Source organism: Corythoichthys intestinalis, chromosome 4, assembly GCF_030265065.1.
Source record: "Corythoichthys intestinalis isolate RoL2023-P3 chromosome 4, ASM3026506v1, whole genome shotgun sequence".
NCBI lineage: Eukaryota > Metazoa > Chordata > Actinopteri > Syngnathiformes > Syngnathidae > Corythoichthys > Corythoichthys intestinalis.
Window position 1 is genome coordinate 47,274,551 of NC_080398.1, and position 26,072 is coordinate 47,300,622.

Here is a 26,072-nt window from a genome sequence, read left to right on the forward strand (position 1 = left end):
GGGGGCAAACTGGAGTACCAGGAGAAAACCCCACAGACACGGGGAGAACATGCAAACTCCACACAAGAAGGCCAGAGCCCGTGATTGAACCCTTGATCTCAGAACTGTGAGGCAGACATGCTAACCACTCTGCCACCGTGCCGCCTGGGTTTATCATTTCATAATTTCCTACGAATGTACTCATGGGATTTTACTGCATCGGAACATTTCTATGAGAAAGCAAACTTCATTTGAGAGAAGCACTGCTTGTGAGCCACCTAATTTGGACTCTATATAGTTTCTGATTAACTTTTCAAATGCCTTCAGCCATTTTTTTTCAGTGGTTTGCATAAAAACTGAGACTCCGCTTTTATTCATGGATTTGCTTCCCACAGCTGTAGCCTGGTGAGAACAACTGATCAGATAAGGAAGTAACAGTTGCACCCCTTTGTTCCTCCCTATAATCATCAAACAAGGCAGTGATAAAATAAAATTGGTCTCTCTGCTCTGCTGCAGGCATAATTAAGGAAGAGTTTATGCTGATGACTGGAGTTTTGGTTGAAAATGAAGAGAACTTTTGCGGTGAACGTCACAATCTGGTAGAAAATAAATTTAGTGTATGAAAAAAAATCCTCTGTCTTGAGATCAGAGTATCTGCTTGTTCAATGTTGAGCAGATCCTGACAGCAAATTTTCCCATATATGGACTTTATTTGGAGCCTGACTTACTCAAGGCTTTCACACACACAAGCGTGCTCACATAACTTCCCATAAAATCAGTTTATCTACTAACTAGCCACACCCATGATCAAATCCAGCAAACAAGTAACAGTTAAATGTACAGTTAATTTTGCTTAGAATAGAATAAATAAAATAGAGTAATTCATTGTGTCATGTCATGTGATTTATCCAACCTGACACAAACGGCAATGACCGATTTTGCATTTTAAACACTACAGCCCTTTTCACATACCCCTAAACACTGTTAAAATCCTGGGATTTAAACAGGCAGGCCTTGTATGTAAAACCAATTTCCCAGGTCAACTGACACGGAGATTATGGGGATATTTAACGAGTCGCATTTTGGTATAATGTCCGGGACTTTCCTGGGACGAGGCATATGTGAAAGCAAGCGTTAAAGTCTTGGGTCACAGCACGATGGCTGATGACATAAATATCATGACGGGCCGATCGTCACTTCCTTTCTTCGCAGTAAGTCGAAAAGCGGTAAACATACATCGCAATTATCAACATATCAAGTTGGAAATAGCTAAATTAAACTGAAAACATTACGGAATTAAATTGCTACTGGCTCGTGGAGCCGTGGATGAGAGTCCATCGTCCATCTTTGGAAATGTGTGGTTTTTTTTGTTGCCTATTTTTGGGCCCGCAACTGCGGAAACAAGGGTGTACCCCAAATCAGAAAACAATGTAGGGAAGCGTTCAAGGGTTTATTAAATACAAACAAAAATACACGCGATCGCGGAAAAGGGGGTATAACACAATGGGTCGGTGACAGTAGGTCGACGGGGATCAATAATACTAACCTAAGCATTAGGCAGAGAGCTGATATGACAACAAAAACAAATAAAAGAAATTCGAGAGTACGAGGTGTCAAATGGCGCCAAGCAAGTTAATATCTCGGCACCCTTCTCTTGGATCGCCTGGGCTTGAATACAGTCTTGATGAGCCCGAACTGGTTGCAGTTACGACGTCAGGAACGCTCCCACAACCGGCTCTGTAACAAAACGCAATTTCAACATTGTGACAGCCGATGCTGGCCAAAAATGTCCGGGTTATAAAATCGCGCCAGCAGCTCTCCCCGCCCAGAGAGTGCCAGCGGGCAACACGGGACAAGTCTGTGAAAGTGTCCAACCCACATCATTCCCGGGCAATGATGCAAGTAAATCCTGCGTCATATTACACGGGAATTTACCAGGATTTGTTTGTCAAACCGGCTTTCGTCTGAAAGGCAGGTGCCAAGGGCACTAGTATGTGTAACCATGATAAAAAGGTTCAAGGAAAATTAAAGGTGACGCTCGGGTTGAATGATATTGGAAAACTGACTTTTTGGGGGTTTGCGATATATTGTGATCTTAAAACTAAAGTAATTTTCACCAAATAACTTGAATGGATTTTTGGGAAGACTTTGATTGAGTCCCATTATATTCATATAATTAGGGGTGTGACAAAATATCGAAATGGTGATATTTTGTGATACTTTGCATCCCAAAATGTTATCGATATGCACCTGCCAAGAATTGAGATATCGTTTTAAAAAGCTGTCAATGTTAAAAAAAAAAAAAAAGGAACCAACAAGTTGCTATCAAAGTCTTCAACTGTAATAGTGTCTCAGTTAACTCTATGGCGCTCGACGCCCAATCCATTTAGACTGGGAGGGTCGAACGAACGTTCATTTATTCGAAACCAGAGCATTCACTCTTTCAGATTTCCAGGCCATTTACAAGTCAATTTCTGTTCATTTTAGTGCATTTACAGGTCGCTTCCTGTTGAGTTTGAGTCACTGCCTATTAATTTGGGAGATTCCTGGGCCACTTCCTGTTCCGTAACCCAAAATCAACAGGAAGTGACACATAAAGGACTCGAAATCAACAGGAAGTGACTCAAAATCAATTACCTTGTTGCCTAGCATTGGCTGCCACTGATGGCCATAGACGTTCAATTCGTTTGAAGTGGGAGGGATGGCAGCGAATGAACGAATGTTGATTTGCTGCCACTCTCCCATTTCAAATGGATTGGATGTCTACTAGTGGTAAACTCATTCCAGTTTACAACAGAAGCTTGTTTTTCTGTTTATTAGTCATTTTTTAGAATATCTTGATTTCCTGACCAATGTATCGATAATCGTTGTATCGCCATATCGTGAGATCATTATCGTAAGCTTTGTATCACTAATCATATCGTATCGTGAGGTACCAAGAGGTTCCCACTCCTACATATAATATCGTTCAAACCAGGCAAAGGGGATTTATCTGTGAATAATGAAGATTGCGGTTTATGAAAGGGATACAGGTGGCCATGTCTCTGCACATTTACTGCTTTTATGAAACAAAACAAGTTCACTACTTAAGGAAAAAAAAAAACAATAGCACGTCCTGCGATGAGACTATTGCGCATGCTCACATCGCGATGGCGATGTTCAAATTATATATTGTGCAGCTCTAGGTAACTCTGTAAATGGATCTATTCTGCTCTGACAAACGTTTTTGAAATACCATAAACAAGAGTATTGTGACAACCAGAGGTGTGCGAAATTTCTGATTCTTAGATTATTCGCGATTCGGCCGTGGAAGAGTCAAGAACGATTCACAAACATCCCAAGTTCCGATTATTGAAATATGCCAAGTAAAGCGGAACGAAAACACAGTCAGCACGGTCTTCGGGACACAATGAGGAACGGACCGAGAGTAAACACGAGCGGCACAGGGTATTGAGATAGACTTGCTGCAGCCACACTATCTTGGAACATCAAGCTCAACTCATGCCGCTAGATAAAAAAACAATAATACCTGACTGCGGCCGACAGCTGCTACAAACTACGCCCACATAATGCTACAGTAGATATCACATATATATAAGACTAGATGTGAAATGACAGATTCTGCGGCGTTAGCATATGTATAGAAAACTAATTGCGAAATGACAGACTCATTGTCGTTAGTAAACAGCCGCCATCTTAAAGCTGTAGACTTCTCTGGAAGGCTGTTGTAGCGAATCTTCCGAGCGAACCTAATTAACTTTTTATCTAAAATACTCCTAAACCGGCAAAATTTTGACTTGAATCTGTCTTTAAATGATGAAACACTTTTAAAACTTTCACATGTCGAAAGTAGACAGAAGGGAAATTATGAAATAAAGGGAGCCATTTTAACAACTTTAACGGTTGATTCACTACATTAAATTATTCTAATGTAGTTTAAAGCTGCTGACACAGAATGGGGACTTGAGCATTTTATTTATTTTTGAACTGTTAACTTGGTACTGAAATAGTAGTTTATTTCAGCCTGAGAGGATTTTTCTACAATTTTTATAACTAATGCACGAAACATTAAAAGCAGCTAATAGCGGGGGGGGGGGGGGGGGGGGGGGGGGGGCATCTATAATCGATTTATAATCAAATCGTAGCCTCTGTATTACAGTCCAATCGTTAGGTGCCCCAAGATTGTCACCTCTAGTGACAACTAAATTAAACAAGCAATTAAATTTAGAAGCTTCTTAATGATTGAATGACTAACTAAAGGTGGCCTTAGAGAAAAACAAGAAAAACAGTTGCTATTTAGTAGTAAGGCACAAATATTGTCGATGCTGACAGTGCAGGCTGGAAAAGTGATCTGCATTTCCTTGCCGCAGCAGAGGTAATTTCAGTGCACTACAATAATTTATGATGGCCTCTTCCACAAGTTTGGGGGATTTTCTGTTCAGTTTTACTCTGTCCAACACCGAATAAGCAGATATATTCTACTGAGACACCATCACAAAAAGTAAAGGCACCTAAAATTTGCCTGTGCTTGATAGAACACAAAACTGAAAACTGGAAGCCATGACTTATCCTGTTGCCTTTCAAGCAACACGATAAGTCATAGTGACTACCATCTCAAGGAAGAGCATTTCATTTAAATAAAGTAACAAATAGATAATTAAAACTAAAATTAAAAATTGTAATTCCCAATTGAGCTCTCATGTCACCTGGATTGGAATCACTATTTTAAAGGTAATACACTAAATAGAACCACTTATTTGGGATTGTTTTTAATAAAATGCTTAGTATGCATATGCATATGAGTGAGTAGACATAAAAGTGGAGTTCCTTCTTTAGAATAATTTCACACTGGCTACATGCACTTGGCTGGAAAACTCAAATTGGTGCTTCGATCGCAGCTGCATGAAGTGACTGGATTTAAATTATGTGCTTAGGTTTTACCAAGATGTTGGGGCAGTATTAATGAAACGTGCAGGGTTGATTTCCTTTGTGTTCTCTTTAATAATAATCAGTCCTTCCCATTATAGCCTTTCTTTGCAATTTAAATTCTTAGTTGAAGCCCAAATACAGGCTATGCTTTTGCTCTGTGTTACATCATTCTGATTATTCACAATTAGCAAAGCAGCTTTTATCTATTTGGTGTGTGATATCCTCCGTTTCTGCTCATTTCTTACATATTCATACGAGCTATCTATCATTCATAGAAACTATAATTCGAGAACACAAGTGTTCATCATCCACCCATGTTCGCAACTGCTTATCCTCAGTAGGGCTGCAAGTGTGCTGGAGTCTATCCCAGCTGATTTAGGGCAAGAGGCAGGAAACACGCTAGAGTGGTTGCCAGCGATTCGCAGGGCACACATTGAAAGACAAAGAATCTTTCACATTCACGCCAAAGGAAATTTTTTTCCGCATGTATTTTCTAAGACAAGGAATTGGAGAAGTGATACAGTATGTCAAGAAAAGATAGAATCACAATCATTTTTGCACAACTTACTTAATTTTAAAAAATAAGGATAAGGAAGAAAGTGCAGATTGCTACAGTAATTTGATTTTTATAATATATTACTTATTCATTTGCACAGTATACAGTGTATCCTCCATTTAAGTATGCTTTTGGTGAGAAGGAAGGATTAACAATGTTATGGATAGGTTATCAGCTATTCTCTTGAAAAACTGCATTTTCAAATTTTTATATATATATATATATATATATACACACACACAGTGGGGCAAATAAGTATTTAGTCAACCACTAATTGTGCAAGTTCTCCCACTTGAAAATATTAGAGAGGCCTGTAATTGTCAACATGGGTAAACCTCAACCATGAGATACAGAATGTGGAAAAAAAAAAAAAACAGACAATCACATTGTTTGATTTTTGAAGAATTTATATGCAAATCATGGTGGAAAATAAGTATTTGGTCTATACCAAAAGTTCATCTCAATACTTTGTTATGTACCCTTTGTTGGCAATAACGGAGGCCAAACGTTTTCTGTAACTCTTCACAAGCTTTTCACACACTGTTGCTGGTATTTTGGCCCATTCCTCCATGCAGATCTCCTCTAGAGCAGTGATGTTTTGGGGCTGTCGTTGGGCAACATGGACTTTCAACTCCCTCCTCACCCCGTGGCGTCAAAATGATAACAAGAACGGGGAGAAAAAATCTCAGAACCACACGGGGGGACCTAGTGAATGACCAACAGAGAGCTGGGACCACAGTAACAAAGGCTACTATCAGTAACACAATGCGCCGCCAGGAACTAAAATCCTGCACTGCCAGACGTGTCCCCCTGCTGAAGAAAGTACACGTCCAGGCCCGTCTGCGGTTCGCTAGAGAGCATTTGGATGATCCAGAAGAAGACTGGGAGAATGTGTTATGGTCAGATGAAACCAAAATAGAACTTTTTGGTAGAAACACAGGTTCTCTTGTTTGGAGGAAAAAGAATACTGAATTGCACCATACCCACTGTGAAGCATGGGGGTGGAAACATCATGCTTTGGGGCTGTTTTTCTGCAAAGGGACCAGGACGACTGATCTGTGTAAAGGAAAGAATGAATGGGTCCATGTATCGAGAGATTTTGAGTGAAAATCTCCTTCCATCAGCAAGGGCATTGAAGATGAGACGTGGCTGGGTCTTTCAGCATGACAATGATCCCAAACACACAGCCAGGGCAACAAAGGAGTGGCTTCGTAAGAAGCATTTCAAGGTCCTGGAGTGGCCTAGCCAGTCTCCAGATCTCAACCTCATAGAAAATCTGTGGAGGGAGTTGAAAGTCCATGTTGCCCAATGACAGCCCCAAAACATCACTGCTCTAGAGGAGATCTGCATGGAGGAATGGGCCAAAATACCAGCAACAATGTGTGAAAAGCTTGTGAAGAGTTACAGAAAACGTTTGGCCTCCGTTATTGCCAACAAAGGGTACACAACAAAGTATTGAGATGAACTTTTGGTATTGACCAAATACTTATTTTCCACCATGATTTGCAAATAAAATTCTTCAAAAATCAAACAATGTGATTTTCTGTTTTTTTTTTCCCCACATTCTGTCTCTCATGTTTGAGGTTTAACCATGTTGACAATTACAGGGCTCTGTAATATTTTCAAGTGGGAGAACTTGCACAATTAGTGGTTGACTAAATACTTATTTGCCCCACTGTATTTTAAAAGACCTGAAAACTTTTGCTCTAAGTCAGAATTGTCTAGATGTAATCTATTCATACTTTTTTTTGTGTGAGTAGTAGATCACGTCACTTTTTCGTATACAGTACGTGTGGTTTTTTTTATGGTTAACTAATCAAATCTGACAATTACATCCAGTATGTTTTTGTATTTTGGAATCTCTAGTATGCGAAGTTGTACTAAATAGTGTGATAGATCCAAATACTGGAGCATGAATGGAACCCTAAAAATGATGGTGAGATAAAAGCATTTCCCAAGAAGAAGGGGTATAAATGGCGGGGAAATTTTCCTTGCGCATTTGTTTCACAGCTGAAAGGGTACTGATGAAACACTTGCTGTACTTCCAGAGTTCCTGTAGCGATTTCGGCACTACTATAGGACATCAAGATGAGATGTTCATTGAAGCGAAGGCTCATTGATATTCACAGGGAAGACTTGGCACCGCACTTTCATGCGTGACTCGGTGTCAATCAAAATACAGTTTGTGTTCACAAATTTGTGTATTACCCTTACTGAATTGTTACCATAGAAACCCATTGTGTGCGTCATAAGCGGTTGACAGTTTGACAAAAATGAGAATGAAGGCATGCTGGTGCTGTGAATGGAGTCTGTCTGTTTTTGTCTCTTTAATAAGGGTTAAAGGGTTTTTCATTCATATTCATATTTCCACTATAGCACTCAGAGGCAGAGGCTAACATTTTAAGCACCCCATAGAGCAAAAACAAACTGTATTAACGTTTCAGTTTTTTCAAGATTAGAGTCATTCATTCATCCACTGAACCGCCTATCCTCATGAGGGTCGCTGGTGTGCTGGAGCCTATCCCAGCTAGCCCTGGGCAGGAAGCGGGGTACACCCTGAACTGGTTGCCAGCCAATCGCAGAGATTTGATTCCTCAGTAAAATTTGGCTTTCCAAGTTTGTTGAGTGCACATAAGTGTTATCTGGAGCGCATTAAAATTTCGCTTGGTAAAACAAGTGTTACTAGTTTGTCTATCTAAAGTGAATTGTCATTTTTTTAAATGTCGTAGCACATATACACTACTGTGTAATGAAAACCACAACTGACAATGGATTGGGGAATCTGATAGTAGGTCACTAATGTGTTGGAGCAAAGACTAATAATGAGTGATGCACATAACTGCTGGCTCACATTATTTATGAAAAAGTGTGTAATGGCGGATGTTCTGGTCTTGCAGACATGCTCCAATACTGCAGTCTTCTGGTTGCTTGTGTGGTGCTCAAAGTGGGATAGTGACTACCAGTGTGAAATCATACGCTGAAGAGGGGGCCTAAAATTAGAGATGTCCCCGATCTGATCACGTGATCGGAAATTGGTCCGATCTCGCCATTTTTCAGAGGATCGGAATCGGGTGAAAAGGATCGGGTTTTTAATTTTTCAAAAAAATTGATATATGTTTTATTTTTTAATGGCTAAAAAGTAACAAAATCATCCTGAAATACAATGGTACTGCCAAAAGAAACAAAAATATATACGTTTTATACTCTGCAACACTCCTGGAAATAGCGCAGGAGGAAGTACTGTGAACAGTACAGTACTGTAATATGTTAAACATAAACTTTTTTACAATTTTTTTTTTCCTGGTAGCGGATCGGGACTCGCTATCGGCAGTCTCAAAATCAGGTGCTTAGGACTCAAATGCAAAAATATGCGATCAGGACATCCCTACTAAAAACCGTTTGTTAAGGCAAATAGGGGAGTTGTTGGAAAAGCTCCACGTGCTATGGTGTTGTCCACTCTTGAAGGCAGATGGAATAAGCTCATTGCTGGGAATGTGCCGAGAAGCAGTCATGTGTCATGGATTAGGGTGGGAGGGGGAGTCTGAGCTGTAGAAAACTTGCTTTTATGCTCTTCGTCATCATCTAAGATGTGTTTTCAAAATTTTAGCCATGTGCATTAGGGTCATGAGTTGACAGGGTGAAGCAAACCACATATTATTTTGCGCTATGCCTGAGCCTGGTCACCAGTCACTAGGCAATGTTTAATGTAGCATTTAGTGGAAATTGATACTATTATACTACCAGTACAGTCACATTTAATCCAAAGGAGTCAATGTAATTGTTTGGTAGATGTGAATAATACATGCAGTATGATTGCGTTTGGGAAAGAAATCTGACTGTGTAAAAAGGATAAGACGGCTATTGGTCTATTGGAAGGATCCATTCATCCAACAAGCCCACTATGTGTATAGAACCAGTTATGTTTTGCAAAATTAGTTGTAGTCAACCTTTTCGAAATAAGATGGATAAAATGAAGCTGATTTGTACAAAGCACGTACAACTGTTTTTATAACATAAAAATAATGTTAAGGCTTACAGGCCTGTCAATCCCTCTTACATACATCTCTGTATACCCTGATGTGTTTCCTACCTAGTCCCTCACATCTCTGCCATCTTGTCCTCTTTTGTATTTGCTTCATATATATGAGTGCAATGTATGAACTATGCCAGAGAGCTGTAAAGAACAATTATGTTGGCCTATTTCATTTTCTAGTCTCGCCAAGGCACTCTGTGTCTTAAGTTAGAGTGGGGGGTCAACTTCTAAACATTAGATCTTTGAAGGATAAAATTGCTTCTGAGCATTTGTTCTGAGAATTTCTGTAATGTATTTAAAGGTTATCTGGAATTATCTAATTTTTGTAAAAGGAAATATCTGGAGGACAAAGATAAAGTCATCAGAACATACAGTTTGGCTTAGTACATTTAAAGTGCGTGCTTTGGCTGATTGTTCCACAAAGACTGCAGTTGCAATTGTTCCAAAGGTCATTTACTCGATGGAAGCAGCTTTCGTTTCAGATCAGAATGTCACCAATAATTACAATATACAAAATTATAGGACAAAAAGACAAAATAATACTGTTTTTGAAATCCTCCTTATAGCAATTTCATACTCTGTCAGCATGTCAATGGCATACAATGACCTTTCAAGGCGGATTGTCTGCATAGGAATGTTAAGTGTATGTGTTCCATTTATGTTTGCTCATTCTCATGTTTCCTGTGTAGTTTGAAGCAAAACCGAGAAAATGTGAATGTTAGTACATATTGGCAGTAAACCATAGTAGGTGTTGAACAAAAACTTAAAGAATATCAGGCTTTTTTTTTCTCTGACAAGATTTTTCCCTGTCATGAGCATTTTTCTCCTGATGAGTCAACAGAAGAGCTCCCTTGTCTTATGTGTCACTTCCTTTTTAGTGTGTTCACACAGTGTATTTACTGCTAAAGAACATATTTTTACAGGCATAGACTCATCTTTTTCCCCTCTATTTTCTCTCAAAGGCTCTTGCGTCCCACCGAGTATACCTCCTCACTGCACGTATTCCCACCAAGGTAAGAGGAACAAAGTTGTTTTTCACAGAAAATTATGATGAATTGTTCAAAAAGAATTACGTTGTCACCTCAGTTTTTTTGGAGTGAATGGGCATATTTTTTTCCTTTTCAAAATCCTTTAACAACAATCATAATGACATGAGTGTATGTTTTTGTGAACGCCAATTCATGTGTACTTGCTCAATGTGCAATTATCCTTCCCAACATTTCCTCAATGCTGTTTGGGAGAAGCTATTTTTTTGTTGCCGTTGTCTTGGGTTTGTTTGTTTTTAACAGGAAAAAGCGGCACCATATAAGGGTGTTTAAAAAATCGATTCTGAGATATATTGCGATATTACATCACGCAATTTTCGTATCGATTCAAAATCTATTAATTACTCGTGTTTTTTTTTTTGTGGAAATAATACAGTGGCTGCGCTTCTAATACAGTGCTGGCCAAAAGTATTGGCACCCCTGCAATTCTATCAGATAATGCTAAATTTCTCCCAGAAAATGATTGCAATTACAAATATTATTAGTAATTAATTAATTAATTAATTAGTAATTAGTATTATTAGTAATATCTTCATTGATTTAGCTGGCAATGAAAAAAACACAAAAGAGAATGAAAAAAAAAAAATCATTATAATTTTACACATCTCCCAAAATTGGCCAGACAAAAGTATTGGCACCCTTTGAAAAGTGATGTGATGCTTCTCTAATTTGTATAATTAACAGCACCTGTTACTTACCTGTGGCACATAACAGGTGTTGGCAATAACTGAATCACACTTGCAGCCAGTTAAAATGGATTAAAGTTGACTCAACCTCTGTCCTGTGTCCTTGTGTGTACCACATTGAGAAAAGAAAGAAGACCAAAGAAGTGTCTGACGACTTGAGAAGCACAATTGTGAGGAAGCATGGGTAATCTCAAGGCTACAAGTCCATCTCCAAAGACCTGAAAGTTCCTGTGTCTACCGTGCACAGTGTCATCAATAAGTGTAAAGCCCATGGCACTGTGGCTAACCTCCCTAGATGTGGACGGAAAAGAAAAATTGATGAGAGATTTCAACGAAAGATTGTGCGGATGGTGGATAAAGAACCTCGACTACATCCAAACAAGTTCAAGCTGCCCTGCAGTCTGAGGATACAACAGTGTCAACCCATACTATCCGTCGGCATCTCAGTGAAAAGGGACTTTATGGTAAGATACCCAGGAAGACCCAACTTCTGACCCAGAGACATAAAAAAGCCAGGCGCTGGAGTTTGCCAAAACATACTGTAACTGAGAAAGCCAAAAATGTTTTGGAAGAATGTTTTTTGGTCAGATGAGACAAAAGTAGAGCTTTTTGGGGAAAATCATCAACATGGAGTTTACAGGAGAAAAACGAGGCCTTCAAAGAAAAGAACACGGTCCCTTTAGTCAAACATGGTTCCCTGATGTTTTGGGGTTAAGTTTGCTGCCTCTGGCACTGGACTGCTTGACTGTGTGCATGGCATTATGAAGTCTGAAGACAAATTTTGCAGCATAATGTAAGGCCCAGTGTGAGAAAGCTGGGTTTCCCTCAGAGGTCATGGGTCTTCCAGCAGGACAATGACCCAAAACACCTTTCAAAAATCACTAGAAAATTGTTTGAGAGAAACCACTGGAGACTTCTAAAGTCCCCAGCAATGAGTCCAGACCTGAATCCCATGGAACACCTGTGGAGACATCTGAAAATGGCAGTTTGGAGAAGGCACCCTTCAAATCTCAGAGACCTGGAACAGTTGGCCAAAGAAGAATGGTCTAAAATTCCAGCAGAGCATTGTAAGAAACTCAATTCATGGATATCGGAAGCGGTTGTTCGCAGTTATTTTGTCTAAAGGTTGTGCTTCCAAGTATTAGGCTGAGGGTACCAATACTTTTGTCCAGCCCGTTTTTGGAGTTTTGTGTAAAATGATAATTATTTTTGTTCCCATTTTCTTTTGTGTTTTTTCATTGCAAGCAAAATAAATGAATATATTACGACCAAAGCATTTGTTATAGCAGTCATTTTCTGGGAGAAATTAAGCATTATCTGACAGAATTGCAAGGGTGACAATACTTTTGGCCAGTACTGTACATACATCTATAGATACACATGTCGCAATAATCGTCTTAAAGTGTACTAGTATCGGGATTAATCGCATTCTAATTGAATCGTGACCTGTGAATCGTGATACGAATCGTATTGCCAGATGTGAGGCAATTCACAATCCTAGTAGCATGCAATGCTGCAAATCAATGTATTATCGAAAAAGTATCCTACTAAAGACAAAACCCAATCTCAGTTTTTTGTCCTTATCTGTGACCAACTATATTCAGCAGATGGAGACACATCCTCGGGTAATACTGGAATAGTATTATCTTGTACTGCTTCCTTGTTTTAACTTAATTTCAAAGATGTGTTTTTCAGTTTAATGTCAGTGGCCATCCTTCATAAAAACAGCAAAGAATTAAGGGTAACACTTTATAATAACTATCCGTTTCACTAGTTAATACATCATTAGTAAACTGTTGATAAATGATTTATTGTTGATTTGTGAAGTATTTGTTAACAGTTTGTTAAGCATTTACAGGGTGTTCCAATATGGTTGACCCCATTCTAAATGCCCATGCTAGTTGATGGATCATAATAAAACTATATACACTTTATGTTGAAGGTCATAAGTTTTATTGGTTAAATATACAAAGAAAAGTTGTAGTTTTATTAAGATCCATCAACTAGCATGGGCATTTAGAATGGGGTCAACCAAATTGGAACACCCTGTAAATGCTTAAAAAAACTGTTAACAAATACTTCACAAATCAACAATAAATCATTTATCAACAGTTTACTAATGATCTATTAACTAGTAAAACGGATAGTTATTATAAAGTGTTACCGAATTAAGTTTTGCCTCCAAATCCACTTTTTTCCCTAAAATGCAGTTTGTTTTAGTGATTACAATCCCTAAAGGCAAAATTCAACTGCTATACTATATATATTTACCACACGAGAATCAGCTCACACAAAGCCCAAATCGAAGCCACTGTCATCCAGGACTTGCGTTATTTTTAATTATTTTAAATTATATATAAATATATATATATATATATATATATATAATTTTTTTTTTTTTTTTTTTTTTGCTTTGTTGCAGCATTGAGTAGCTTCCCCTTATCCTCAATGATGTCATCATGCCTTCGACTCATTCCAGGAAATACTTAACTGAAGCCCTTATATACTGTAGTTAGTCCTTAGTTCCTGTCAACACAATGCCCCAAGGGACAGTTTTTAAGTGATTTATTGATTGTATTACAAGTATTGTTCTGTATAGCCAGCCCATAGATGTAAACATCGACCCCTCTAGTGCAAGTGTTCTTTTCTCTGTTAACTATTCAGATTTGAAGGATCAGATCACTGCTTTATGAACAGCTCAATCAGAAACACTTCCAATGCTGGAATCCACATCCCAGTCAAACCACCTTTGCTTTGATGTCTTTGAAGCCTTTCATTCAGATTTTCATCCTCATTCTCCCCATCATTTCCTCAATCCAGATTACTTCTTGCTCTCATTTCTCCTACTACATACTCACTCGTGTGCCAAAGGTTAGCGGGGATCATTTCTGAGCAGTATGATGCAACAAAGAAGGATGTCTGACTGCAGCTGAAGATCATGATTTATTCCAGTTTCCATTGTGTAGATTTACATTTTCATGTGGTATGTGAATAAGTTGTTTATTGTGAACAATTGTTCTGCGATATTTAGGGCCCAAATACACCAGATGCATGATCGTTGCGGTTCCGGTCCGACTCCGGTAAAAAATAACGCAGGAGCCAATCCGTTCCCATTATCAACGTATACCGGCCACGTCAGTGCTCCGGCTTGACTGCGGACCATCTCCGGTGTGACGCAGTCCGCCGGATGGTATAGGCTATTTTCTATTTTTGCCGGACACGCATCCGACAAAATGGGTGGAGCTGGGCCTGGACGTAACAGCCCAGTTGCTTATTCACGGTTTAAACACCAGCGAAAATGGACGAAGAACGTTTCATCATGGAGGTGGAAAGTCACAAAGTGATATATGATGCAGCTGATCGTTATTATAAGGACAGCGTTAAAAGCGAAGCTGCAAGGTGTCCTATTATGTGTGTTTTTCTGGCAATGATATCAAATACACGACGTGCTGACAACTTTGAGCGAAAAAAAAAAGCAGCGTATCTGGAAGTGCTTCCACTGCAGAAATTCTCGTGCCCGGCGCACACACAATGTCTGTTTGTATACAGAGTTGAGGGGGAAAAGTACGAAAGAGAATAAAGAGACACCCACAAGTTTCGACCTGGTGGTCTATTCAAGACATTATTCTTTCTTTCCTACATTTTACTTGACTTTTCATAGAAAAACCAACAGTTTGCGCTGGGCACAGGAATCTGCAGTGTTGAGACACCAATTCCAAGTACGCGGTTTTTTAGTTCGTGTAGTATATAATTCGCTATCCATTTTATAAATATTACAGATTATTTAACAGTTGTTTATAACAGCTCTATGAGATGTTATGTGCCGTAAATTTTACATGTGCACAAAGATATAAACCCACCGACACAACCAAGGGCATAATAGGGCCCCGCCCCCCTACCCCCCACACACGGAGCCCTGATCTCAACATGATGCAGTCAATCTGGAATTAAGAGACAGACATAACTAAAATATCAATATGCAAAGAAAAAAATGTGCTCTCTCTCTGCTTCTCTGATGAGTATAGACTCCGTGTGTTTTTCGTTGTTTTAAATGGCACATTATAGCGCGCGATCGCGCGAGCGCTCACGAGGGAACTGAGTTGGGGGACCGCAGCCGTGCGCAGCCGGTATGATTTCCCTTTTTTTGACGTACTGCGTGGCACGCAGTCAACACTGAACCAGACCGGAACCGCAACGATCATGCATCTGGTGTATTTGGGCCCTTAGCCATGATGAAACCACAATCAGTTATTTATTTCATGCAAATGTGTGGGTATGTTTTACGAGTGTGCTCATGTCACATTGACAAATCATAAAATATGTTTCTGTGTCCAAGGTAGGGTTTAGATACAGATGTTAAGTACTGTAATGTTAATTGCCTCCATATTGATCTAAAAATGAGCTGAGTGCTACGGTATTTCTTGCTTCATTGATTTATTTAGAAAGGTGAAATCAATATTAGTGGAGTCCAATGAAAATGAAGATTTACTACTACACTTGGTAGCTGAATGGTACTGTTTGTTTAAAGTGCGTACGACAGGAGAAAAAAACTCTTAAATAGGATTATTATGTGAATTAGAATCATATTTTGAGATGATTAGACTATATACAACAATTTAGCAAAGCGCAGATGATGAGAAATTAGTCTTTTAATCTGCCGGTTAGCCACGCCTACCATTATAGGGCTCTAGCGTCCCCGACAGGTGGATGACGTCAGCGGAGTCACGATTTCATCTGATTTAGTATGCGGCCCATTGAGGGGGAATTATTCACAACGAGGAAAACGCGACAAAGGGAGCCGCAAAATGTCATTGTTTCAGTCTCTCTACTCCAATATTTTTACAGTATATTCTTTGGTAACACTTTATAATAAGTATTCGTTTTACTAGGTAATTGTCATTAATAAACTGTTGATAAATGATTTATTGTTGATTTGTGAAGTATTTGTTAACAGTTTGTTAAGCATTTACAGGGTGTTCTTAACCTGAAACACAGTTTGTGTAGAAAAGTTTCAAGTTTTTGTGTGTAACGTTTGGCATTTCTATCTTTTATGGTTAAATGCCGTTCACTTCAAAAGAAAAGGCATTTTGATAAGGCATTTTGCAGGCAGCACTCATGTTGCACATTTATGAAAATCTGCCAAAGAACCAACAAATATTTGTACTTTTCTTTGTATATTTAACCAATAAAATTTAGGAGCTTCAACATAAAGTGTATATAGTTTTATTAAGATCCATCAACTAGCATGGGCATTTAGAATGGGGTCAATCAAATTGGAACACGCTGTAAATGCTTATCAAACTGTTAACAAATACTTCACAAATCAACAATAAATCATTTATCAACAGTTTACTAATGATCTATTAACTAGTAAAATGGATAGTTATTATAAAGTCTTACCAATTCTTTTTTTCCAAGTATTTTTCCCCAATAGCAAAATAAATGGCTTGAGAAGGACCAGTCAGCCCGTTGAGGGAGAATTATTCAGAACGAGGAAAACGTGACAAAGTGAGCCGCAAAATGTCATTGTTTCAGTTTCTCTACTCCAATATTTTTACAGGATATTATTTTTATCAAAGTATTTTTCCCCAATAGCTAAATAAATGGCATGGTCATGACAAATAACAGTCTTGTGCTAAATGGAATATGAAATAATAAAATTGCATTCATTCAAGACGACATGGCAAAATTGCTCCATAATGGTCAAAACTGTCGACTTCACCTTTACTGTCGCATCTCCCAAACGATATTTTATGCCACCTAAATCGGACTTGTCATTTCCCTCCCCCAGCTTCGGAGAATGTAAAAAAACCAAAAGGCGTGACAGCTAGCCGACATGTTAACTCGAACCGAGTGATGTTTTAAAGTTTTCGAAGCGGAAAATCACACATAACTAGCCCAGGTCATTTCACATGACGACTGGGTTGTCGATTGTTTACGCCGATCGGCAAACCACCCAGCGGAGAGCAATTTACAGCTCGTTCCCCTGCTGCTACGGACAGGAGAGCTCGCCGGGGAAGCAGCTGGACAATGACTGCTGAACAAACCGGCCGATGTCGGAAGAGTGTGTAGCTAGTCCTTTATTTAAAGAAAGTTTGTAGTGTTTACTTTGTAATCACTGTATTCGCGGCTATTTTTAACTCAAAGTTGCAATTTCTGATGGGTCGGAAAACACCGTAACCATGACAAAACACCGGGAACATGAAGAGGGGAATAAGGCGAGTATTGTGTTCTCCCGGCGGGGGGATGTGTGACAAGCCGCCGGTCGTCGGCTGAGTCGACAAGGAGCATGTCAGCCACAAAATGCAAGCCACCTACATATTAAAATGATCCCAGTTTTTGACATAATACCAAAAAAAACAATGTTTACTCACTTCCTGGTAAGTCCCATGGTCCCACAGTAGTAGTGCTTGTTTTGGCCGATATCCACTGGTGAATGGGAACCTTTTGAAACCCCCAAAAGACGCACACGCCTCTCCCTCGCACAGCAAGATTTTTCTGCAGCCGTTTAGCTGGCGTGATGCGTAAAATAAACGTATTAATCCGCAAAATCAGCTGAATCCTTAGTCCTTCTCATACAACAGTACGGCTGTATAGTGAAGGGGACTCCTTCTACCGTACACGTCACAGCGCCCTCTTTCTCAACTCGAGACTGTTCCTGGAAGTCACTCATTTTCATTGCACGGGATTCAAAAAACTAAATAAATGTAGCGATCGCTTCCACACACATCCAAGCGGTCCATTTCATTCAGGAGCATAAAATACCGCGTGTATTATGAAATAAACATGCTTTTTCGTGTCACAGGCACTTTAATATGCATGTAATTTCCACTGTTGTTTTGAAGACAAAATAAGATATGGTTTTAATGTGTGTTATTCTTGGAGTTGTGTGCAAGACTTTGACATAGAGATTCTGTAAAACAGAAACCTTCCATTCACTTTCTACTTGTATTCCCATGTCCGTGAATACCCTCTCTGGCTCATTCTTACAATTTCAATGGGCTCTTTTCTTTGTGCACATCTCGGATTCCTCAACCACATCTCTTCCCAAATAGACACACATATTATCCCACCCTTTGTGAGGCATTTTAATTGATACATTTGTGTTTTATATATATAATCTTATTATAGATTTTTCAATGTTTGCTGCACATAACTAAGCATTGAGCACTATCCATCGTCCAGGGACAGGTGGGCAATTGACAAATGAGTGAGCACTGCAAACACTAATGCATTCGGTCATCTATCAGCAGGATTTTTGGCGTTTTTCCCTTGATTTTTGTGTGTCAGCATGTTCCTGTAATATTGGCTAAAAATCAGTTCAGCTACCATGACAATGTTTACCACATATTGTAACATTCTGTAAATATCACTGTTGAAGCATGCCTATTGTAAATGTTTTCACATTAAGTTAATAGGACTTTTGTGTAATGCACAAAGCATCTTGGATGCTCTTCTATTTTTCTGCTCGTGTCTCTTGTGGCTGTAGTTTTATTTGATATGGCAAAATGGTCTTGATTAGCAAGTCATTTGGCGATCTTAGCACCAAAATTCTGGAATGACACAAAAATGAAAAACTGTATTTTCTTTTTAAAGTGTTGTGTCATGAAGTCACTTATGTTTATAACAGTTGTAAGCCTTTATAAACGACCAGATGACTAAGTAAACTTTTTTTTTTTTTTTTTTTTTTTTTTTTTAAAAGAGTGAAACATTGGTGCGACTGAATTACAGATGTCTTTTCTGAGATTTATATTCAGTATCAAGTAAACTATTCCAAAAGGGTCAAGAGGACATCTTCTCACCAATCTGGTGTCTGACAAGTGTAATCAGTTGATTGCAGTGAGGTGCTGCTTGTATCAGCAGAAACCTCATTTGTTAAGATGCCTGTGCTGGATCAGTTGGGGGAAAAAAAACTGCATCCACACCCCTTGAGGACTGGTTTGCCCACCCCAGGATAAATGTATTTATTTTTTTAATATTATGTAATAGGATGTTTCCACTTATGCTCAGGAACACCTTAGAAAAACATTATTGAACTCAGCTTCCAAAGTACCACTTCATTGTGGCCTAGCTTACCTTAAATGGACTAACACAAACTGACAAGTGCACAATTTAGTTGTTGACTTATTATCAGCGCAAATTAAAAAGGCAGCACCTGTGGTGGTGTAATGAAGTATTTAGTATATGGCAGGAGTAACTTGCTGATGAAAGAAGACTCCATTTAATGCTGAAAGGTACATACAGGCAACGATCTGCAATTCATGCAACATCCTTTTCAGGGATGCCCTATTTAGTTCAGGAAGACAGAAGCAACCCACATTCCGTACGTTTTAGAACAGTTTGGTGTCATAGTAAAAAGAATCTGAGTCCGAGACTGACCTCCTAGCAGTCCAGTTCAGGACCCCGTTTTTCCTTTTGCTGGCAAAATGTCAGTACTCAGACGTTAATTAAGGGTTAAAACCATGTGACGCATTGTGGAACGCAATACAGTGCTACCTCTATATGCATATTTTAATTAGTTCCAGGACCTGGTTTGTAAATCAAAATGGTCGTATGTTAAGCAGGATTTTCCCATAAGAATACATTATAATTAGATTAAATCATTCCACAGCCCAAAAACCTACGCCAAATACTTCATAAAAACTGCAGGTACAATTAGAAATGGCAATTACATATAGCAAAACAAATACATTATTAAAACAAATCAGAATAATAATGATTATTATTATAAATCGGAAATAAAAAAGCGTTTTTATTGTGACCTTGTAGTGGTATTTACATAATTCACCCGGGGGGGGGGGGTTTAAGGAAAAAGCCAGAGGTTGCTGGTTGACGTGTGTGTAACGTTGCTCCTGGAATGTCAAAAAGGCATCGCAGTTTAGCTGCTTATTTTGACACGTTGCCTCACTCCCTTTCTTGCTCCGCGCTACAACTTTAACTTATAAAGACTGGCGAACAGAGGTAATAGGAGAGGAGACTGCAGGTGGAGGTCTCTTTATCCTTAAAGTGCCTATGAACCCATAAAAAAATCTTAAATAGCATCATTATTGGAAGGAAAATCATATTTTGAGAGGATTTGGCTATATACAACAATTTGGCAAAGCACAGATGACAAGAAAAGAGTCTTTTAATCCGCTGTTTATTTCAGAATTTAGCCCAGTGGAGAAGAAAGCGTTTTTCAGCGATTCTACTTCAACTGTGGATCTTTCAAGTGATATTTTCGAACCAGAGGAAACCTTTGGCATGCAGCCATATATGTTTGAGTCGTATTTGGAGAAGGAGGAAGATTCAGAATGACAACAAACAGGGGGCTGATGACTACAGCATACTGTAAAATGTCATAATTGTTTTCTCTCTACTCCAATATTTTCACAGGATAGTTTTTGGCTCCAAGTATTATTCACTGATTGCTAAATAAATTGTATGGTCATGACAAATAACATTCTTGTGATAAATGGAATATGAAATATTAAAAATGCATTTATTCAGTCCAACAGGGCTAAATTACCGTATAATGGTCAAAAATGCCGACTTCTTAAACCTCCCAAACAGTATTTTATGCCACCGGAGTTAGTGTGGCTGTTGTCATTTCCCTCCCGGCGACTCGGAGACGGACGAACGAGCATAAACAAAAGGAAGCGTAAGAGCCAGGCTACATGCTAATCAGAACCGAGTAGGTCTTCCAATCTTTTTTGCCTTTCGAAAACGAAAAATCACACATAACTACCCTGACTCATGTCACACACAGCGGCGAAGGTGACAGCCTTCACCGATCGGCCAGCCCCCGGCGGAGAGCAAGTTTCGGCTCGTCGTTCTCCTGCTGCGGCTCTGGCAGGAGTACTCCTTGGCGGGGCTGCAGCTGGAGAATAAAAGCCGGACAAACTGTCCAATGTCGGAGGAGCGCGTGGCTGCCCGAGCCCAAGCTGAGGATAGGGGTCTATTGGCGGGCACACGAAGGGGACTGAGGGGGTGGAAGTCTGGACACAATCGAGAACCAGAGACGAGAGCGGGAGGCTCCCCAAGCGCGGACGCTCATCGGCCGGCGACCACAGTGTGTGACAAGTCGCTGGTCATCGTCCGAGTGGCCTTCTCGGTGGACATGGAGCATTGTCACCCACAAAATGCAAGCCGCCTCCTTATTAAAACGTATGCCATGATCCCAGTATTTGACATAATATAAAAAACTTAGTTTACTCACTTCCTCGTTGGTCCAATGGTCCCACAGTTGTTGGACTTGTTTTGGCCATTCTCTGCGGTGAAACCCAAAAAGGCTCACACGCCTCTCCCTGGTGCAGCAACAAAAACCTGCAGTATATTAGGCTGGCATGATGCGAAAAATAAACGAATGAATTTGCAAAATCAGCTGCAACTGCAGGCCTTCTGCATATGATACTAATGGCTGTATAGTGAAAGCAGTTTGTCCGCTGACGTCACATTCGCATTCTTCCTCAATCCAGGAAGTCACTCATTTTCATGCCGCGGGGTTCAAAAAATTGAATAAATCAGTCGATTTCTTCCACACACTTCCAAGCAGTCCATTTCATTCAGGAGCATAGAATACCGCGTGAAATATGAAGTACACATGCTTTTTGCTGTCATGGGCACTTCAATCCATAAGAAGGTAAAGGTGTTCCATCTTCTCTGAAATAGCGCTACGACATTTAGAGAGAATAGTTTTCCCATTGGATGCTTTGACCATTTTGATGGCTTCCATCTGCTTGAGGACCGTCGGGATCGTAGACATATTCTGGCCGTATTGTTGAGCCAGTTCACTGACGCGCACACCACGCTCATATTTTTCCATCATTTCCTTCTTAATTTTAATGGGAGGTGCCACCGTTTTTCACCACCTGCACTAACCCTCTTGGGACCCATGTTGGTTCTTCACACAAGAAAATCCGCTGTGCTGCCATCTTGTGAGATAACCATAAAATTGAAACGCTGTCATAAATCGTGGTATTGTCGAGCGTGTCGTCATATGTCGAGACAAAAAGTCCAATTTTACGTCGAATGTCAAAGGGATCATATGTTGATGCGTTCAAATGTCGATGTACCACTGTATACGATAATGGAGTCTCGAGCAATGGAAGTTGTACATCAAGCAAGAAGAAAGAATTTTACCTAGAAAGCTTTAACAACAAAAAATGTGATGTACCACTGTGGTAAACATGCCCAGTCACAGTTTTTTGGGGAAGAATATACAGTTTAATATTTCGATCATTAAATATCTTAGGTTATCTTGTTGTGTACTCAATTGAACATATATTGAAAATGTCTTTACTGTTTCACTGTATTCTGGTTTTATTCAGTTTTACACAACGTCCCTAATTTCACTCAAAGTAGGGTTTGAAGACTGTCAACACAATTAATAATGGGAAGCTGATTGTAGTGTTTTGTGATTAAAAAATTCTGTACTGTAGACAAAACACTGGTGAGAAGACCATGCCTTGCACAAACACACACACAGTCAGACAGCAGACAGTCTGCATATCGTCTCTCCTCTCTCATCTGTGAGCCAATACTCAGAAAGTCAACTCCCACCTGAATTGTCTGCTCTCGCTTCCTGGCCTGCCTTCAGGCACTGTGTAGTGAAAGATGCAACTGCGGGAACTTTGCCTACTCACAGTAATATAAACAGTCTCAGACATTTTTGTAAGCACAGACATTCTCCCACTATCACGTGGAAGATAATCTTTGCTTTGTCCATTCTTGGTATGCAGAAGCAGACTACGGTGCTTTTATGTTTTTTCTTTTATAACAATGCGATACTTCATTTTTGTTATACATAGGAGTGGGAACCTCTTGGTACCTCACGATACGATGCGATTTGCGATACAAAGCTCACGATAACGATGATCTGACGATATGGCAATACAACGATTATCGATACGTTGGTCAGGAAATCATTCTAGAATACTCTACGAGCAACTAATAAACAGAAAAACAAGCTTCTGCTGTGAATTGGAATGGGTTTATCACTAGTATAAGTCCAATCCATTTGAACTGGAAGGGTGGCAGCGAATGAATTCGTTCATTCGCTGCCATCCCTCCCACTTCAAACGGATTTATAGTCTATGACCGTCAGTGGCAGTCAATGCCAGGCAATGAGGTAATTTTGGGCTATACAAGGTCATTTACCTGTTGATTTTCAGTTACTTCCTGTTGATTATGGGGTATTTTACAGGTCACTTCCTGTTTATTTTGAGTTACAGAACAGGAAGTGACCTAGGAATCACCCAAATGAATAGGCAGTGACTCAAACTCAACAGGAAATGACCTGTAAATGCCCTGAAAATCAGACAGAATGACTGTGAATACTCTGGTTTCGAATGAACGAACGTTCCCAGTTAACCGAGACACTATTGAAGATTTTGGTAGCAACTTATTGGTTCCTTTAAAAAAAATATTTTTTATTTTTTTTGGCATTGACACCTTTTTAAAACGATATCTGGATTCTTGGCAGGAGCTTACCGATAACCTTTTGTGATACAAAGTATCACGATATATCACCATTTCGATATTTTGTCACACCCCTAGTTATACACATAATTGTGTCTTTTTCCAAAATACATTTCGTTTCATAGCTAAAATAGTACATCAGAGAAACAAGAAAGGACTGTTTGAACCTATTAATTATGTGGAAGACATATTTATGCACATTCTTTCGACAGTCTGTCACGGTCAAGTCTTGTTATTTGGAACAATTACAGTACTATCACAGAAGACCAAACAGTAATCACTTGACACACAAACATTGGATTCAAGTGTGCCCTTCTGAATGCATGACTTGCTTTCTTCTGTTGTATCTCACACTTCTACCCTTTTGTGTTTGTTTAGGTTGAACACTGCTTTAACTACTTGGAGATCCAGGGCATTGCATGTAACAAGCCAACGCAGGTACAGAACGTCTTATCTTAAGTACAAGTACACATAAAGCAAACTGTAGTTTTTTTTTGTGGGCTGTCAAAACCACATCCCAATGCTTATTTAAACCCTGCTGTCACATTTGCATGGAATTACTAGTGGGATTTCCATGAGGGGCATAGAGGGAATGTTTGTCACTGGAATGCCTGCTGAAGTGGTCACATTTTTACACGAAAAGGGCAGTTTTACATGGGGATCAATATATCAAAATCAGTAATTACAATTTAATATCATTCCTTGAACTGAAATCATCTTTATACAACCAGAGAGGTCTTCAATGTGCCTTCATTTGAGCTGTCAGTATGATTTACTTTATAATGATATGATAACTTGTCACTTTTTTTAATTCATGCTGCTCAACCTATTGAGTCACTCACACCTCAAAATGTCACTTCTCCCGTTATGGTCTCCCATGTTTGATATAAACTTTTCAGGATTATGGTAATTTTGAAAGTTGAGGCGACAAGTGTGCATACTAATTTGCATAATTACTGTGAAATACCGTAGTGGTTAACCCATCTTGGAAAAGGTCATTAAATCTTTACTTTTATTTTAGTTATTTGGTCCATGGACAGAGTGGTTAGCAAAAGAAAGGATTATAGAATTTAACTGGACATAGAATTGTACTGTATGACTACAACAATAGATTTTTTTTCAATTCATTGCCCTTAAAAAAACTTTTTTGTTTCCTTTTCAGCTGTTTATAGAATATGAGCGGGGCGCCTTCTCATTGAAGCTACTCTCCACTGATGAGGTCAATGAGGTGGTTGCTCAGATAGGATTCTGTCTCCTCAAAATATGTCCAGGTCTTCCACCTAGGTGAGTTTAATCACAGTCATAAACACCCCAAAATAATTAGAAAAAAATGCTCATTTGCATTTGCTTTTTCACAAACATGCATGCTCTGTCCTATAATACCGAGTTGCGCTGAATCAATATAATGGCTTAGCTTTTTTTAATTAGTCATTTGAAGATAAGGGAGTTTGTAAAATGACTGGTTTTCTATGGCCTTGTGACAAGAGCAATTGCTACTTAGTTCTGCAAGTTGAGTGACTATTCATTCCTCTCGCTATACTGTAAGTTCACGTACAGTACAAGCACAGGCTTCTTTTATTTAAAAGTGCTGAGTGACTATTTGTGGTGTTCTTAGAGACCTCTGAAGACTCTGAGACTCCTTCCACAGCAGACTTCCCCCAACACACATACAAATAACTTCAAGCCCCTTCAGGGTAACCTAACCTTATCCCCCCTAGTGGAGACATAAAATCTAAATTACACGTACCCTGCATTAACTTTCTCATCCCTAGTGATTTATGGGGTGGCATTTCAATTCTTTTAAGGTTTATCACACAGATGGAGCACATTTAATTGCAAGGCTTATGGGTTTCCGTCACACATGGTTGGCAAAGCATGACGGGATCGGTTACCCTTCGCCATTGAGCATTTATCATCAACTTTGCCCCTGTGTACCTGTAGTCCCTTTTTTCATTATACTTTATTTATACTATGGGCCTTGTAATGGTACGTCAGCCTTGGCCTGAACTTTTACCCCTCTGACAGTAGCATTTTGCAAGGGCTTGTACCATGTGCATAGGCTTTACTATCAGTTGACAGGACACGGGGCTCGAGGCTGATCCGTAGGGGGCCTATTTTCAAAAACTTAAAATTCAAATATTTTTAAAACCAAAGCCGCTAGCGACCTAAAACCAAAACGGGCAACTGTGGTTAACATGCCCCTGTCAGTTTTTTTGGGGAAGAATATACAGTTTATTTATTTCGATCATTAAATATCTTGGGTTATCTTGTTGTGTATTCAATTGAACATTATTCAATTGAGCAGTTGACTTAGGCATATATGAGTCATAGACTTCATAATATATTGCCGGGACATAAAGTGCGGAGCTGATTAATAAAAAAGC

At 39.3% G+C, this 26,072-nt stretch overlaps 1 protein-coding gene across 3 annotated transcripts in view; it reads left to right on the plus strand.

Moving 5' to 3' along the window:
* Window positions 1–26,072, plus strand: part of LOC130914616 (F-actin-uncapping protein LRRC16A-like) — a 114,442-nt gene that overhangs the window by 26,361 nt on the left and 62,009 nt on the right. For all 3 annotated transcript variants that reach the window (XR_009062974.1, XM_057833981.1, XM_057833980.1), the window contains exons 3-5: window positions 10,460–10,510; window positions 24,067–24,126; window positions 24,851–24,972. Coding sequence is in view for 2 of the 3 variants with exons in the window: in XM_057833981.1 (XP_057689964.1) it covers window positions 10,460–10,510; window positions 24,067–24,126; window positions 24,851–24,972 (233 nt within the window). In the remaining variant the exon portion in view is untranslated. The remainder of the gene's footprint in view (window positions 1–10,459; window positions 10,511–24,066; window positions 24,127–24,850; window positions 24,973–26,072) is intronic.